General features: G+C 32.1%; 1 protein-coding gene across 3 annotated transcripts; it reads right to left on the bottom strand.

Annotated features, from left to right (window-relative positions):
* Positions 1 to 6,863: 6,863 nt before the first annotated feature.
* LOC111367728 lies at positions 6,864 to 12,236 on the bottom strand. 3 transcript variants are annotated; one of them, XM_022988757.1, is made up of 15 exons: positions 11,818 to 12,236; positions 11,527 to 11,577; positions 11,176 to 11,403; positions 10,951 to 11,049; positions 10,812 to 10,867; positions 10,457 to 10,568; positions 9,965 to 10,144; positions 9,614 to 9,871; positions 8,829 to 9,026; positions 8,539 to 8,736; positions 8,336 to 8,464; positions 8,071 to 8,181; positions 7,879 to 7,995; positions 7,675 to 7,773; positions 6,864 to 7,591 (listed from the first exon to the last, which is right to left on the bottom strand). In XM_022988757.1, the coding sequence occupies exons 1-15, from the start codon at positions 11,932 to 11,934 to the stop codon at positions 7,259 to 7,261; spliced, it is 2,286 nt and encodes a 761-aa protein (XP_022844525.1). In that variant the 5' UTR covers positions 11,935 to 12,236; the 3' UTR covers positions 6,864 to 7,258. The 3 variants fall into 3 exon arrangements, with proteins under 3 accessions (XP_022844525.1, XP_022844524.1, XP_022844526.1); XM_022988756.1 differs by having other exon boundaries at positions 11,176 to 11,412; positions 11,818 to 12,235; XM_022988758.1 differs by having other exon boundaries at positions 11,176 to 11,426; positions 11,818 to 11,901.
* Positions 12,237 to 14,649: the final 2,413 nt, after the last annotated feature.

Raw genomic sequence — 14,649 nt, 5'->3', positions numbered from 1 at the left:
ATATATTCTCATAATCTTCAGACAATTCTTAAAAAATTTATTGTTACACAATGGTTTAATACATTTTTACTGGATAATACTGCCAGTATAAGGTCGAGATTTTAAATTTTAATATCTCAAAATCTAATGGGTAAATTAGTGTTGAGCTCTCCACCCTATCACCGTTTGATTGCTAAAAAATATGGTTTTTTACTCAAATTCCTAATTTTGTGCGTTTTGACTGACTTTTTTCCTTGAAAAATATTTTTCTAGTTTTAGGCCATCTCCATCCCTGCACCAAATTTTGCATCATTTTGCACCAAATTTTATATCAAATCTTGCACCAAACTAAAATTTATCTCCAACCATTATACCAAAAGATCACCAAATGAACAATGTTTAAATATTTTCACCAAATGAACAATGTTTAAATATTTTCTTTTCTTTTCTTTTCTTTTTTATTCTTTACAATTTATTTATTTGAAATATTATCTATTTAATTATTTTATAAATACATAAATTACTAAATAAATAATTACGTTAAATTACGGAAAAGATTAATTTTATTAATAAATATAAAAAACATGGAATGATTAATAAAAACACTACAACAACGAAAATATGAAATCAAATTAGATTATCGTATGTATGTCGTTATTTAATATATTTCGTGTTAACTTTAATAAATAATCGTATTTGTTATATTTTAAATTATTTTCATCTTTTAATTAATTTATTAATTATTAGGTCATACATTTAAAATTTATTTTAAATGAAAATAATAATAATATTAATAAAAAAATAATAATTTATTGTATTAAAAAATATATAGCACAAATAACATAAATACCCTTAACAAATTTATTTGAAAAATGTTAAATAAGGATAAAAGAGATATTTTACACTTTGCACCAAAATGGTGCAAAGTTTGGTGTTGCATTAGAGTAACTTTACACCAAAAAATGGTGCAGTAGTGCAACCCTTGGAGATGCCCTTAGTCACGTGACCATATTTTTTCTCAAAATCAAGGAAAATAAGAGTGCGTTTGATTGTCAATATTTTCCATGGAAATTGTGTTTTATCGCCCAAAATTCTATTTTTGTACTGTTTGATTGACTTTTTTTTCATGAAAAATATTTTCCTACTTTTAGTCACGTAACCCTATTTTCCTCAAAATCAAGGAAAATATTTTCTTTGAGGGAATAAGATTTTATTTTCCAAAGAATTCACTATATCTCTCTCCCATATCTGCCAACCAATAAAAATCGTACAAGTATAATACTTTCTAAGTTGAAAATTAAATCAATCAAATACATTTAATAAACAATTTTCATGTAATAAGTTCTAAGTAATTGAATTACCTAGAAATTATTTCCTTATCATGAAAATTTCATGATTACAATCAAACACACCTTAAGAGAAGTAGGATTTTATTTTCCATAGAACTCTCTCTCTCTTTCATCTATCTATTCTCTTTCATCTACCCATCAATAAAAATCGGACAAGTATAATATTTTCTAAGTTGAAAATTAAATCAATCAAACCCATTTAATTGACAATTTTCATCCAACTAAGTTCTAGACATATTGAATTATCTAGAATTTATTTTTTTTCATACAAATTCATGCTTACAATTAAGCGCACTTTTAATGTAATTATGGGTCTTTCAATCTGGTGAGATTTTTTTGAATCCCTAAGCTATTGAATATTTGAATTTGGATTCCGACGTGATGAAAAGATCTTCAACTTAATGCCAAAAATTACATGCGATTTTCAATTGAATTAGATATAATTATTAAGTAGTTCGATAATATAAAATTTCACTTTTGAAAGAAAAAGATTTAGAATCACGTCACATGAAAGGTTGGAAAGTTGAGCCCTAATTTAATTACTAGCTTTTAAGAATATATTCAAGAGATTCTTTAAATGTAAGATACTTTATATTTTAAATAGTCAAATTTTGAAATCATGTTCTAAGAGATTTTATAAATTAACATTTTAATTTAGTGTGCTCAAACTCACTCTATAATTAAATGGATTCAAAGTGTTTCAATTTTCAATATTAAAAAATAAGAAAATAATTTAGAGAAAAATAATAAATATTCATTGAGAGTAGTAAAATTAAGTATTAAATATAAAGAGATTGTTGGAGTATTTCAAAATTTTGACTTTCTAAATTTATAAATATTCTTCAAATGATAGAACTTGCTCTCAAAAAAAAAAAGAAAAAGAAAAAAAAATTCTATTGAAATTACTCTAATGTCTTAATAAATGTTATAATACATTGGTAACTATCATCACTTCAAAATTATATACAAGGAAAATAGCAGAGTCAGTTCCATACCATGTGAAATGGCAGAAGAGGTCCCCAAACTTATCTGTATTATCCTAAATGAAATAGCAGAGGACTCCAAACATTGAACATGTTGTATTATACTAAGTGAAATAGCAGAAGAGGTCCCCAAACTTATTTGTATTATGCTAAGTGAAATAGCAGAGGACCCCAAACTTTGAACATGTTGTACCTAGGTTCCCATTATTAAAAATGACGCATTTAAACCATCGGTCTTTCGTTTTAGTAGCTGTTGGATCCTTAGTAGACCATTTTACACTTATTTTTAGTTGACTAGCTAAAATTTTATGAGAAAGATAGTTTTATCCTTACTTTTAAATAGAAAAATAATTAAACTAAAAAATGAACAAAAAGAGAAATATTATTCTTCCTCAAACCCAAACAACCACCACCACATAATTACCCAACCTTCGTGAGAAAAAACATTAATAAAAAGGTTTTGTATGCACATACGGTAGGATTTATAATTTACATCATGACACCTTGAACTATGAAGCATTCATATCAGGACATCTCAACATCTAAGGTGGTAAGAGAGAAAAACAAGCTGGTTGTAAGATCCAATCGAATGTCAATATGACTTGATATGAGTAAGTTGTGGTTCAAAGTGTCACAACTTAGGTGGTCGTTTTTACCATAAAGCACAATCCTATTGAAAACTTTCCTCACCTTTTCCATCACCACCTTCCTCTCCTTTGGCATCTATTCTATTCTATCCCTTTCTTATTCTACCTTAAAGTGGTCCTATGAATTCTATTCCTCTGTTCCATTTGCTTTGGTGGTTAAACTAACGTTGATTATCGATAGTTGTAGTTGTTCGAATAGCAGATGAGTTGGGTTAGAGTGAAATGGTGTGGTGTGATGTGGTGTGGCGTGGTTTAGACGATAAGTAGATTTTTTTTCTTTTTTCTTCCCTTTTTTCTTCTATCTTATTTCTTGCTTATTTAAAGAGAGGGTCAATACCGTAATTTTAATAAAGTTTTAGCTTGTTGATTATGGACGAAGGTAAAATTGCTCAATAGAAATGGAGACCCAAGTGTAGCTAAAATGAAAGATTGGGGACATAAATGCTTGAGGACCTCTACTGCTATTTCCCCCAATACTAATCTCTGTTTTCAATATGGGTACGAGTCATTTTACAGACGAATTTAGTCAAATCATATTGAGATTTTTTTAATAATGTCCTTTTTATTTTTAATTTAATTGATTTACATGTGTATTTATACATTCATAAAACCAATTTGTTGAAAAATAAATTAAACGCAACTTACTTTCATATAATATAATACAATAATATGTTATATTCATATAGCAAATAAATTTATACTTTGAAAAAACTTATAAATATTTACGTGCTTGTATGCTTTTCAAGAAACCACTTCAAGAAATCAATGGACAAAATTGAAGGCATTCGTTGTGTCCGCTTCAAACTCGATAGCCACCCGTATGAAGCCAGCTTCAAAGAGGAGAATTTGGTTGGTTGAGTGGTGAAGGAAGGTCAAGTTGGTATAAAGTGATTTACATATATGACGTAAAACTATTGATTTTAAAACATTGGTTCGAGTTCACATGGATCTGCTGTTTCTTCCCCCTTCAAATTGAACCAAATCATTTTAAAATGGTTTGATTTAGATTTTCGAAAGCTGCACAAAACCAAACCGAACAATTTTCAAATTTTTTAATTAAAACATTAATTTTATTAACTTATAAATTTTACAATTTTCACTTTTAGGAAAAATAACAATTTAGCAATACAAATTACAATCAATCCATTGAAATAATTATAAAAGTAAATTATGTTCATCATTATTAACCCATAATTTAACAAGTTCACAACAAATGTTCTCCCTTGATATTTAAACTAAACTAGAATTATTCTAAATCATATGAAATGAATATATATAGGTACATACATACATATAACAATTCAAATCATAATTCAACAAAACTGCGGCAATAAATCACGTCCAAAGTTTCAGAGCCCTAACATAAATTCTCATTTCCAACATTTGACGCTTATCTGTCACTGCTGAACGAATCGTTAGTCACATTTTGTTTGTTAGTCTGTTGATTTCTACTCGAATCGCATCTTTCTCTCTTCTGTCTCGAAAAGTCTCAGATTTCCATTCAAGTCATTTTCCCGTTGTTCCTTCTTTTATTTGTTATTTTTGAATTTATTATACACTTGTGAATTATGGTTCGGATAGAAAAATGATTGTGTCTAGATGATTAATGAAGTTGTTTGTAGTTTGGAAAGAACAAATGACAGAATGTATTGATTGTGTAAAAATGTTAAAATTCCCTAATCCCGAATTAAAATCGTCGATACCGCAAATTATGGTTTGGTTTGGTTCAAAAATAAAATGGTTTGGTTTGTTTGGAATTTTTTCAAGCCGTATAAAATGATTCGAATTGAAAATATAGCATAAATCGTCATAATCGGACCGTGTTCACCCCGTGCGGTACTAAGTGAAAAATATAACAAAAAAACCAGAAACATGGAAAATGAAAAATGTATAAAAGTGAAATGAAATTGAAAGGACGAGTGAACATTAATGAAGGGGCCAAACCATAAAGGGGAGACAGCTGTGGAATAAGATAGGCAGTCTCTATCAACCACAAAAGACAAATAGTACCCCCAACGACTCCAGACCCACTAGATCAAATTAAAGGCATGTTTAATGTAATTTTCTGAAAATCTATTTTCTGAATTTTTTTTTCCTAGAGAATGCATAATTAAGGTCTCGTTTGATTATCATTTTTATCATAATTCACTTTTATCTTTCTTCTTTTTAACCATACATTTTTCATTAAAATAATATTACACATAAATTAAAAATTTCCTTATTTTTTATCCACACATCCTCCATCAATCTACTATTCTAAACTTCATTTTTCCATAAATGAGAATCAATGACGGTGGAAAAACAATTTTAATAGTATACTGAGTACTTGTTTGGTAAAGATTTTGATAATTGATTTTTTGACCATTAGAGATAAAGTGAATCCTACATGTGAGACAAAAATTCGAAAATAACGATTGAAATGGTAAAATAACAGTCAAAAAATTGATTTTAATTGATTTTTAAGCCCTACCAAACAAGCTCAAAATTTGCAAAAAAAATCTTAAAATTCAGCAAGTATTAGGAAACAACGTTGTTTAAACTATTATGGTCATTGAAATTTTTATCTCTAAATTAAGGGTATTTGCTTTTAAAATATCTAATAAATATTGAGAGATACTTAAATATTTTAAAAGCCGAAGAGATATTTTTGTACAACATAATTTCCTTTTTACCCGTATTGTCATTTTCAATTTTTCTTCCTTGCATTCACTTTTAATAAATGATTGATTTTCGTAGATTTTTTTGGTATGCAATTGAAATCCATATTGGACCCTAACCTTTTAACGACAAATTGATTAAACTAAATTTTGAAACTTTATTATGTAAAAGAATTTGACTTCAATAAATTTTCTCACTTTATACAATTTCTTGATAATATCGATTTAAAATTTGTAAAGAATGTGGCAAAATATAACGAAGTACCAACGATGAAGTTTTAACTTCTTAATATGAAGATGAAAAATTGGCACAAATAGTCCCAAACCTTTATCTTTATTGCATTTTGGTCCAAATCTCTTAATGTAGTGCAAACGATTCTGAATGTTTGCATTTTGTCTTTATTTCATCCAAAAAGGACCGTTAATTTATGCACGAAATTCAGTTGCCTTAATTTTATTTTTCCGTCCTTTTATAATAATGCCCTCTCAAAGAAACAGAAATTAAGGGAATTTCACATCACGCACAAAATTTACTCCTTTTGGATGGAATTTGCAAAAGTTCAGGACCATTTGCACTACATTTCAAAAGTTTGGACCAAAACTGCAATAAGAGCAAAGATTGGGGTCCATTTACTTCAATTTTCCCATAAACATTATCGAAAAGTTAGCCTGACATGGCTCCATAATTTACCTCGGTTAATGTTGTACAGTACTTCTAACGTGCTAATTTAACCTAAGAATGGTCTATTTGTACTTTGTGCAAAGGTTGGAGTGGACCTAATTTTTTCAAAAAATATAAAAGTTTTTAACCACACATTCTTCATTTTTAATATATTATACGTAAATATATATATATTTTTTTTTCATCCACACATTGTCCATCAATATATATTGATGCTAAAGTTCATTTTTTCTATAAAAAGGGATATCAAACACCCACAAAGTGTGAAATTGGAGAATCAAGTGGGTGGATGGAATGCACAAATGTAGAATAGATACAAACTTATGGCCTGCCTCCAAGCAGGGAACATGGAATAATTACAATCTATTGTACATTGGACCCCACATTCTGTTGTTATGGATTATATTCCTACCACCACCAAGGAAACACCAACTCTTCTTTTAATCCCCACCTTTAATTTTACTGACCAAAGAATGGAGGGTTCTGAATATCTCATATCTAACCTCATTGCAAAGCAGTCACAACAGGTTAAAAATATGCATCAAGTATATTAAGAAGAATAATAATGATATCTAACACCAGTTTAGATAGCCACATTTGATAGATTCGTGACATTGCATTTAAGCGAATTTATAATTTAATGTCATGCAATTACTGCCTAAACTGATTGTTAACACTACTGATATTGAATAGAATTACGCTGAGAAGAAATCGGACTTAAAAACATGTTTATCAAAACAAACTATCTTCTAAAACTCGAAGCAAACCGGGTGTTCATGAGGAAAGAGCAGTAAGAATCTATTCAACAGTACTGGATAAATTAAGCAGTCGTATGAAATTCTGAACTCAATACCTTCCCCGTTGTTTGCCAATCAAACTACCAGGTCTTCCTGAGGAAACATGTATACCAGAGTCCGTTCCATTTCCAAAGATCAATAGTTTAGGCTGCTGAGGCCTAGTATCAGATTCTTTCAACCCGATCTTTAGGTTTACTCAGAATTTTAATTTTTGAGACGCCCCCGTTTCCATCAAAAGAAACACCTTTCAAATTCTTATTCTGCATTATTGACGAGAACTGATGTGGTTTTCCAACAATATTTGCAGACGTGGATACAAGGGAGGATGCCTTCTTCAACCGGTTGGGATGTGCCACAGGAGTGACCGCAACAGAAGGTATCTGTACTGAATAAGAAGATGATGCTGCAGCAGTAACTTCAGCAATAGCTGCAGTGGCTGCTATTTTTTCTTGTGCACCTTCGCGAAGCTGAATGTAGTCTCCTCCAATTACAAATAACTAAAGAGGCAGCAAATATTAAGTATGTAATATAAAACTTCGTAAAAAATCTGAAGCAGAGAAGTAGCAGGAGGAAGGCATACTTCGGGATGACTGATCACAAAATCTTCGAAGTTCCCATACTTCTGCTTATAGTCATGCCATTGTAGAGGGGCCAGCACTTTTCCAAGTCTATTTGGAAGCTGTAAATCACACAAGGAATGCCCATTATCAAACAAATCATAAAACATCGGTAACACTTTGCTAACTAGTTTATATACCAAACAAACAAATCCAATTTAACTAACCGTTGAACTAATCCTAGTTCTGCCACCAGATCCAATTGTACGAACAATGCAAGCCAGTAATGATCTTTCATCGAGGAGTGCACTCTCTAGAGGTTTTCCAATTGCATGTGTACTTTCCTGTGGAGTGAAAACAAAGGCATCAGTCTGGACAGAATCTGAGGCAGTATTAATCATCGTTTCACTGAAATTTACAGCATGATTTGGAGCTTCAGTAGAGGATGCATCATCCGTAGAATCAGGTTTTTCTATCACGAAACTTTTGTTCTCTTGTGCATGACCAGCAACAGCATTGACATTCATCTCCTGTGCCAATTGAAATTCAAGATGAGCTCTCAATCTAACGTGACTAAAAGTAGAACCACTATATCTTTACAAGACCATGAAATATCAGCAAAAGGAGAAAAAGTGATCATTTTGTGATGAGAAATTAAACAAGGAAAAATAACAGTGAACAAACCTTTCTCTCATTATTGTTTTCAAGAAAATCCAATCTTAGAGCCTCATGAAACTGGGAAGAAATTTGTTGCAAGCTCTGCTGAGATTGGGCACCAACTGGGTAGTAACTTTTATCTATAGACTCGAGAACCTGGTTGAGAAAAGCTTAGCATTTGAAAGCAAATAATATATCTGGAGTACTATTTTCCATGGGTAATTAACAACCTGTCCCTCTTCATTCAGTGATGGAACAACAGAAACAGTTTCCATCCCCTGATTGCTGTGGGCATCCAAATAGTTTCCAATAAGAACTTGCCCATTCATAGATGCTTCGTAGTCATACTTAACATCTACTCTGAACGAGTTTTGTTCTCTTTGAAGATACAGTTCCTGAGAAGGCATATGTTGTCCATCCGATGCAGCCTTAAAACAAAACAAAGGACAAAGGGTTCAAATTTATATGCAATTGAAATTGAAAATGGGAAGCAGCAAAAGAATCAAATTAATTATTCTACCACATAGCTCTGCCAATGTTGATGAGATGACAGCGCAGGAACCGAGTGCGAAAGAGATAGGGTCACATGTGATGGGACAGAAGTATGAGGTAATCCTAGCTGATGCGTCGTTACAAGTGGTTGCAATTGCCCAGGAGGAATATAGGTTGGCATTCCAGGTAGGGATGGAGTAAATGGAACCCCTTGAACATGCTCAATCTAAAAAAAAAGGTGATTTTTAGAATCAAAGAAAGAGTCCCAACAAGTCACAAGTTGATTTATGCATCTTGTGCAAGTCAGGGTGTTGTGCTATAAGAGGCCATCTTTTCATCCTCTACATTCTTTCCAGCAGGCATAGGGGAAGGAGGAAGCATATGATGATACAATTATTAATGAGTCTTAATCTCAGTAAACTTGTGTAGGGGACAGTGAAATAACAACTTTTTTAGTAGAGAGTCTATTTGACAAAACTTTTCTATATGTTACTAAATCTGTCATGTGCATGTGATCAATAAAAAATAGTGTTGCCTTCATTGTTAGATCCCCATAGCCAAAATCTGGTGTTCACATCACGTATCGAGAAAAATGAATAACCTAGTGATAATCTAGAGATGGTGCCAGGAAGTAAAATACTTAACATGGAAAATTATTCAAGCCCATATATTTTACACAAAAGAGACATCATAAATTAATCAAACTTGCTATCAGAAAAGAACAATGTTTTTGGCCTACATGCATCTGTTAAAAGTTTATAATTCATGGTAAAGGATTAGAACAACCCATAGAAATCGTACTACTTATTCTACCTGCATTGATGCATTTCCTCCTGAAGGAAATGATGAAGAGCTTTCAGCATTTTCATGTTGTAGGTTGCCAGAGTTCTCCAGCGGTATAAAATTTCCACTCACTTGGGTACCATTGCTCTGTCCAACATGAGAAGCATCGTTTAAACCTGTCTGCGAGACACGTGAACGATCAGATTCACTTCCACTCTTTTCTCTTACATCAGCCAATTCATGCAGGAGTTGTTGTATATGCAGATGAAGCCTTTCCATCTCACCAAACTAGAAAATATAAGAAATGTAATCAGTCTCTAATTAAAACAAAATGAAAGATCAGTTTTCTTATTTGGGAACTAAAGTAATAATCTTAGTCACCTGAGCGTGACAACCAAACCACAGCTGATTACATTGTTCTGTGCGTTCTTGTAATTCAGCTTGTAAAGTATGGTTACCAGTTGACTGCAGAGCACTCATTTCCTGAGCGCGAGTCATCCAAGATTGTGCTTCTCTTAGCTGCTCATCCTTTAAAAGAATGGTCTCTTGAACAATCCTATTCTGAATGCAGAGATAACGTAACTGTTAAAAGTAAATCCAAGCATTTTAAAAATTATGTATGGCAAGTGATTTCAAGAAAGCATTGACTGAGCATGGACTGCACCAAGGCAGATGCGCAAGCAGTCTAAAAAGGCTAGGTAAATTAAATGAGTTGGTCAATGTCATGGATATTGCTTTTCAGACAATTTAAATAAGGTGTTTAAAACTTTACAAAAGAATAGGAAATGATACAATGAGCAAATATGTGCTTCAGAAAATTTAGTCAGTCAATGTCACTTGAATATGGTCACACACACAAATATATCAATATACCTGTTCCTGTAACTCCATGAATCGTTGTTCTTTGTCCTGAATACGTTCTTGAATATCATGAATTTGTTCAATATGTTGTGCCTTCTCAGCTTCAGAATTATCCCTCTCTCTCCTGCAAAGGGATGCAGTTCATTATCATCGTCAGAGTCTCCACCGTCATCGTCATCATTATTACTATTAATATATGAGCCCGTTCAAGTTATAATCCCCAAAACTCATAATTTTAGAAACCTAAAACATTTCACATAACAACAAAGTATCTCTTGCACAACTCTTAATCATCTTATAAATTGCTGAAAACCTATAATTCAAGACCAAATACAGGTGTGAAGTGTCCAACAGGATCACAAACTACCTATAACTCTGGAGCTCTTTGCTTTGTTCCATTAAAAGATCCTCTTTGCCCCAAGCCTGTTAAATTAGATGAAGAAAACAGTAACAACGCATCAGCAGCAGAACCAAAAGGAGACTACAATTTTTTATTTCAAACTAACCGCTTCATTATCTAATCTAATGGCATGCAACTCCCTTTCTTTCTCTTCAATCTTTCTCTCCAGCTGGTGTATCATTTGTTCCTTCTCATTCAATTGCTCCTAAAAATCCATTTGTACTCATTACACAAAAGGATCAGAAACAAAATACTATGGATACAAAATATAATCATGCACGTATATTTAAATACATGTGCACAATGGTTAACTGTAAAAAAACAACAAAACCTGAAGCTTGACACTGGCATTTGCATGCTCTTTGATCTGAGCATCAAAGTTATTCTGCATCTGCATAACCTCTGATCCTGCAATTATCTGTGCCCGGAGCTCAATCTCCACATGCTGCAGTTCCTCCCTTCGTTTTGCAATAGCATGAAATCGCTGATGCGAAATATCACTTTCCAACCTTCCATCAATTGGAATGGAGCAGAAATTCAAGTCCACTGGCTCGATCTGCTGTTGCACCTTAATACAACACACTAACTCTCTTCATTACCACTCTCTCACATTAACTGACAAGAAAACAAGATAACTAGTACAATGAAACTAATTCCCCAGTTCCGAAGAAGGCATTGTTACCTCATATATCAATCTCTCATCACATTGCCCCAGCTTCAAACGCTCCATCTCCTACATGGTATCGCCAAGATACAAGATAAATATATAGTAAGAAATTTTTTTTGGTAAAAAAAAATTTCGAAAATCACACAAAATATTATCAAAATAAAGCCAATGCAGGTAGATATTTACATTAAAGAGCACCTACGTTTAGATACAATGTAGCAACAAATTGGTTTTAATATGAATAAGAACCCAGAAAGTTGAGATCAAATCAAGCAAATGCAAGTAGAAATTTACAGAAAAAAGCACCTCATTAGCAGAGTTTCGAAGCGATTGTTCCGGGATAACATGCCAATCCCTGCGAAAAGATGATGACATCGGCAAAGAAACGCCACGCCCGGCAGCATCACTGACCGCAACCTCCATTCTGTACAAGATACTTCTCTAGTGTCCTCACTTCCAAAACTAAAAATAAAATTTAAGATTCAAAACCCTAAAACAAGAAAAACAGAACGACGGAGAAAATTAAGGTGATTCAAAACCCTAAAATGAAAAAATCCAGAAGGAGAAATTAAAACGGAGGGTTTAAAGGGACTGGAAACTGAAGAGAGTTCAGAAACGTTGACGACACAGAGAGCGAATTTGGCGTATGAAACAAAATTCTGGTAGGCAAGAGGATCCCGCCATTTATAGGGCAAATGCTTCGAGGTGTTATCAGATACGCCCGGATCAGGAGACCCGGGACCTACGATTGTTTGGACCCTAATTTAAGCAAATCTGAACCGTCCGTCATGAGATATCTGATTGGGCATGGGACTGGGCGTATACAGTTTGGTTGTCCTAACGTGTGGGCTTTGAGAATAATGGGCCTGTTACTAACTATTACAGAAATGTAAGTAACACTAAGTCCTGTCTGCGCTCCGCCGAAATGAAATTTTTGGAGAAAATGGGTTATAAAATACTGATTTTTTAAGAATATATGATTAATAAAAAATAAAAAATAAAAAATTTTAAATTTACAAGTAATATTATTTTATGGGAAAATATGTATTTTGAAAAAAAAAAAAAAAAAAAACCAAAACAATGACTAAGATTGGGATGATTATTGTTTAGTCCCTATTTGACACCCATTATTTATTTTCAACCCCTCTTCACACAATAAACGATTGTGCATATAAAATTAAAAAAAAATTTATTTTTTAATCACACATTCTTATATATATATATATTCAAAACTCTATTTTATCCAAATTATAATTGTTAAACAGGGGCTTAGCGCTGTTAAAAAAATTTAATTGCGGCACCACTTCCAATGCTTGTAAGTAATTCTTATCTCATTGTAAAAATAAATACTTTAGTGCATGTAAAATCAATTAAATAGAGACGCATGTTGTCGTGCTCTTTATAAAATTTGCAACATGCATGAATTAGATATTCCCAAACTTTCAATTTCAATAATGACATGTTTTGTAAGCATAATTAGATATTTAAACTAGTTAATTCTATTTTGCTTATCAACTGAACGACTCATTGCAACCTACGCATTTCCTATTGTGATTCAAAGTCTCCAAGTGGGCCTTCCCTTAAACTTTACAATAAGCAAGATATTGGGAGTACTTTTAAATTTAGTCTAACCCCCTCTAATTTTCATACTTCACAATGGCCTTTAGGTGTTAAAAGACAAAGATGCTCTTAAATATGTTATACAATTATAAAAAAAAAAAAATTTTTTAAAGATATTACTAAAATTTTAGTTAACGAGTAAAAATCAAACACTTCACTTAAAATTTCAAAATCAGCTCATTTTTTTATTTGTTTATTCCAACACAGATAAAAATTCTCTAATTTTTTATCTACTTCAATGTCAAAATATCATAAATTTATTAAACGTTGAACAAGAAAGTATTTTTTACATCCATCACTTCGATCGATAAGTATATTTACTCATGTTTATTTTCATATTCATTAAATTATTATACATTTTCATCAATAAATCTTATTTTGACATAAATTAACATTTAGATGAATTTTTTAACAGATATTTTTTCAAACGAGATTCATAACAATGTACAAAGGGGACTGTTAATACCTAACTGACAATAACCAACCCAGTCGATTGGGCCGCATAATTTTTTTAATTAAAAATTTCGTTGCCCAGTGGCTAACCGACTTTTTCGACTATGCTTTTTATAATTAAAAATTTTGTTNTCACGTGTGATTTCAAATTATGAAGATTTGTATGTCGAGCAAGTATTTTCAACAAAGAAAGATTTGCAGGAAGCTATGTATCGAATTGCATTGAAATACAATTTTGAGTTCAAAGTGAAGAAATCAAACAAGTTATTGTTAACAATTTTCTACGTCGACGATGATTGCAATTGGCATTTGCGAGCGACGAAAATGGATACGAATGAGTTATTTATAGTTCGCGAGTATATACGGGAACATATTTATGAAGTAGAAATTCATCAAAATGATCATAGGCAAGCCTGAGCATGATTTATTGGTCGACAAATAATGCACAAGTATTAGGATCCACGGACCTTCGAACATTATTAACGACAAGTCGAGAGTACATAGTGGTCATGAGCTACTAGAAAGCCTAGAAGGTTAAATAATGCGCGTTGGAAGATTTAATGAACTAGATCAAGGATAGTTATGCTACATGTTAAGATATGAATATCCAAACTTACCATCTTTCGTTCGGTATAGTTGATAGCGAGAATGATCTATCAACGCGTTGGTTCTTTACAAAGCTAGGAAAAGTAATTGGAGATAACAAAGACCTTGCCTTTGTAATTGATAAAGGGACCATCAATAATAAATGGTATCGTCAAAGTTTGTCCCGAAGCACATCATGGGTATTGTATGTAATATATAAAAGGTAACCTAAAGACTAGGTATTGGGGCAAAGTCATCATCTCATTGTTTAGAAGATCGGCACAAGCTTTCAGTGTTAAAGAGTATAATAAGTTCGTTGTAGAAATAGAAAGTAAATCATTCTCGGCATGTGATTATCTAATGAAAATGGGGATTGAACATTGAGCGCGATCACATTTTTTCAGGACGTCGATACAACATGATAACGTCAAACAATGCAGAGTCTCTCAATGATTGAACATTAGGCATAATCATATTTTT

Source organism: Olea europaea, chromosome 18 (assembly GCF_002742605.1).
Source record: "Olea europaea var. sylvestris chromosome 18, O_europaea_v1, whole genome shotgun sequence".
Taxonomy (NCBI): Eukaryota; Viridiplantae; Streptophyta; class Magnoliopsida; order Lamiales; family Oleaceae; genus Olea; species Olea europaea.
The sequence above is the reverse complement of the archived record's forward strand: the minus strand, read 5'-3'. Positions and strand labels throughout refer to the sequence as shown.